General features: G+C 43.5%; 2 protein-coding genes across 2 annotated transcripts in view; both read left to right on the top strand.

Annotated features, from left to right (window-relative positions):
* The window catches only part of SEC16B (SEC16 homolog B, endoplasmic reticulum export factor), an 82,680-nt gene that overhangs the window by 7,889 nt on the left and 71,456 nt on the right, over positions 1-3,335 (top strand). The window lies entirely within an intron of this gene.
* LOC109385127 (quinone oxidoreductase-like protein 2) overlaps positions 1-3,335 on the top strand; it is a 31,416-nt gene that overhangs the window by 19,213 nt on the left and 8,868 nt on the right. Inside the window, exons 6-7 of the mRNA XM_019647044.1 lie at positions 2,186-2,295; positions 3,208-3,289. Coding sequence (XP_019502589.1) covers positions 2,186-2,295; positions 3,208-3,289 — 192 coding nt within the window. The remainder of the gene's footprint in view (positions 1-2,185; positions 2,296-3,207; positions 3,290-3,335) is intronic.

The following is a 3,335-nucleotide window of genomic DNA, read 5'->3' as shown; positions in this document are numbered from 1 at the left end:
AGGAAGATAAAATTATACCATTTGTTTTACATATTTACAGGAGGTTAAGTAGAGAGAAAAATTTACTTTAATTCAGATATTAAAATTAAGCTGCAATTTTTTTTCAGCAGCAATAATGGTTTTTTTGCAAAAGCAAACAAAAACAAAATAAAAATAATGTGATCATGTCACCTACTTGGAACAGGTCATTTTGATAACACCTTCCATTCACAGCATTTTATATTGCTTTCAAAGTGCCTCCACAGCAATTATCCAACCCTTGACCCTCAGAAAACCACTGAGAGATGGGTAATGTACATGTTTATTATCCCTATTTCACAGATGAAGAAAGGGAGGCACCGAGAGAGAGTGACTCATGGCAGGTCTCACTGGATGGACTGAAAGTCCTGGGGTCGGAATCAGGTGCCTGACCCTTCGTGGCACTGTGTGCTGCAGCTACCTGAGGGCTCCACTGGGGAGTATTTAAGGGTAGCTTTCAGTTTCAAATAGTTATGTGTGAGTTTGGAATCTTAAGGGCACAGGTGTTCTTGGGTGTTTGAATGCAAGTTCTGAATGTCGCCTTAGGGCCACAGTGCTGGGGCTGGTGGGTGCTGCCCAGTGAGAAGGCACCCCTAGGCAGTGTTTGAGTGTTTGAAGCTTTTCTGGAGACTTCCATACCCCAGAGCTCCTCACAGTATGGCCTCCAGCCATTGATGCCATCTTTGCCAGGCCTTTCTTTGGCAGGGTTTTCTCCCAGGGCGACGGAGTGGAAAGCATGGACTTTGGAGTCAGGCCTGTTGGGTTTGAATAGTTGTTCTACCACCTACTCCCTTATGATCCTGGGTTAATTACTTAAACACTCTGGGTCTATATCTCCATCTGTAGAATGGAAGTAGTTATACCTCCCAATCATGTTCCTATAAGGTTTAAATAGAATAAGTGAGTGCATATGTGTAACAATAGACTCAATTTATCTAACACTTTGTTTTCCAGGTGCTTTATGTACAGTATTCCATTGAATTCTTTTTTTTCTTTTTTCTTTTAAAGATTTTATTGGGAAATTTGGGAAGGGAATAGTGTAGTCGAACCAGCAACCTTGTTGTTAGGAGCACGTGCTCTCACCAGCTGAGTCATCCAGCCACCAGTTGGCAGCTCAGCGGCGGCTCAGCTTGGGTGCAGCTCACTGGCCTATGTGGGAATCAAACCGGCAACCCTTCTTGCTCAGAGCTCGTGCTCTAACCAACTGAGCCACCCAGCCGGCCCCTCCATTGTATTCTTAAAGTAAATCTTAGGGATGAGGTAACTGAAGCTTAGGGAAGTTGGCAGGCAGGTTAAGAGGTTAAGGCCATGAATGCTAGAGATGGGTCAGCTTGGGTTAGGATCCCAGCTCTGCCTCCCATTAGCTGTGTGACTCTGGACAAGTTACTTAACTCCTTTTGCTTTTGTTTCTTTATCTCTAGAATGAGGATAATAATAATGTGTCTATCACTGGATGATTAAGATGAAACATTATTAATATACGTAAAGCATTTAGAACAGTGCCTGGCACAGAGTAAGTACTATGTGTTAGTTTTTACTAATGCTCCTTAGGTCACACAGCTGGTTNCTTTACTATATTGGCGTGACAACCCTTGCACAGAGCTTTGTGTGGAGTGGTTTAATGTAGAAGCATTTTGTTTTCTGAGTCCTGGAGCAACTGACTGTATGTCCTATTGGACCACAGTTAGGCAGTTTGGGTAGAACAACTGGTTTGAGGCATTGAGCTGGATGTAATGGTTTCTCTCCCACATGAAGCTTGTGAAAGAGCCCTGGGAATGGAGCCAGCCAGGGTGGTCTGATCTGGTTGTACAGGATGTGAATGGAGCCCCCTAGTGGAGAACAGTGCATATTTTTTCCCCCACAGCTTTATTGTGGTAAAATTTACCTAATATCCAATTCACCCATTATAGTACAGTGGTCTGTGTTCCAGTCTCCATAAATTGGTTCCTTCCTGAGCAGGTGGCAACCCTAGGATTTTTGAAGATTGATGCACCCAAGTCTTGAACTTGGCTACAGCTTCCTTGGTTTTGATTTCCACTGGGCTTGGTTCCTGACATGTGTTTCCCTTTGGAAATCAGTCACTCAATCAAATCATAGTATTTACTGAGCAGCCTTTATGAACAGGTACATGTGCTTAATCCATAAGTCACTGTTATCTCTTTTATAGGCAGTGTGGCGGATTCCAGAAAGAGTCCTCCTCCGAGAAGCTGCTGCCCTGCCCGTATCCTATGGCACCGCTATTATGGCTCTGGAGCACCGAGCATGTACCCAGCCTGGGTAAGGACTGTGTAAACAACAGAAGGCTAGATGGGACCCTTCTCTGATATCAGAAGTGCCCGAGGCCTTGCCCCTTCCTTTTCCTTATTTGAGCTGTAATTCATGGACAGTCTATCTAAGGAAAAGCCAAAGGAACATAGTGACTTGAGATTGGGGTCTGGTCATGGTGGGGATATCCTTTTGTCTGAGAGGGAATGGTAGACTGTGAACTTGGCCAGTATGTGTTTGGGGAAATCTCCCTCTCAAACTTGACCATTCTGGATATCACGTCCTAGAGAACCTTAAAGTTTAGAGAGTTGGTTTATTTAAACTTGCTTCCCTCTGGTTTTAATGGAGGCCTGTGGTATTAGTTTCTTTCTTTTCTTTTTTTTCTTTTTTTTTATGGTATTAGCTTCTGTGAGGCTTGGTTGGGTGGACCTAACTGAGGTATTTCAAACTCAGAGGTGCTGAAGTTTCCCACTTTACCTGGAGTATACCTACTACCCTTTGATCTTTTCAGAGAGACTCAGAATTACCCAGAGAGATGGGTTTCATTGAGAAGTTGATTGTGATGTGATCACCACCTTCTCAAATTCCGCAGTATTTAGTATGAGAATGATTTTAGGACAGAATTTCTGAAGCAGAAATTGGAGTGGTATCTCCAAGGAAAGTTTGCCACTGGCATGAAGAAGAGGCTACTTAGAGAAATTAAGGAACTTTTTTCCTGGGAAGTCTTCAAAACGACCCAATTGGCCCTGATCTCGCCATCACCCAGCCCTAAAAACTGGAGAATGGACGTCCTTAAAGAGTTGAATGAAATGGTCTCTAAGTTCTCTTCTTGCTTTAAAATGTCCCGGTTTTGAAATATTCATGAAATCACATTGCTGGATGATTTTTCGTTTCTGAAGTAACGTTCACCTCTCCCTGGCACAGAGAAAGTGTTCTAGTGACGGCAGCCGCTGGAGCCACGGGCCTTGCAGTGATTGATGTGGCAACAAATGTCCTTCAGGCCAAGGTATTTATATGATAGATTCTGCCCTTAAAACACGGATACCTCCACA

The sequence above is a fragment of the Hipposideros armiger genome, unplaced genomic scaffold (genome assembly GCF_001890085.2).
Source record: "Hipposideros armiger isolate ML-2016 unplaced genomic scaffold, ASM189008v1 scaffold_6, whole genome shotgun sequence".
Classification (NCBI taxonomy): Eukaryota; Metazoa; Chordata; class Mammalia; order Chiroptera; family Hipposideridae; genus Hipposideros; species Hipposideros armiger.
The sequence above is the reverse complement of the archived record's forward strand: the minus strand, read 5'-3'. Positions and strand labels throughout refer to the sequence as shown.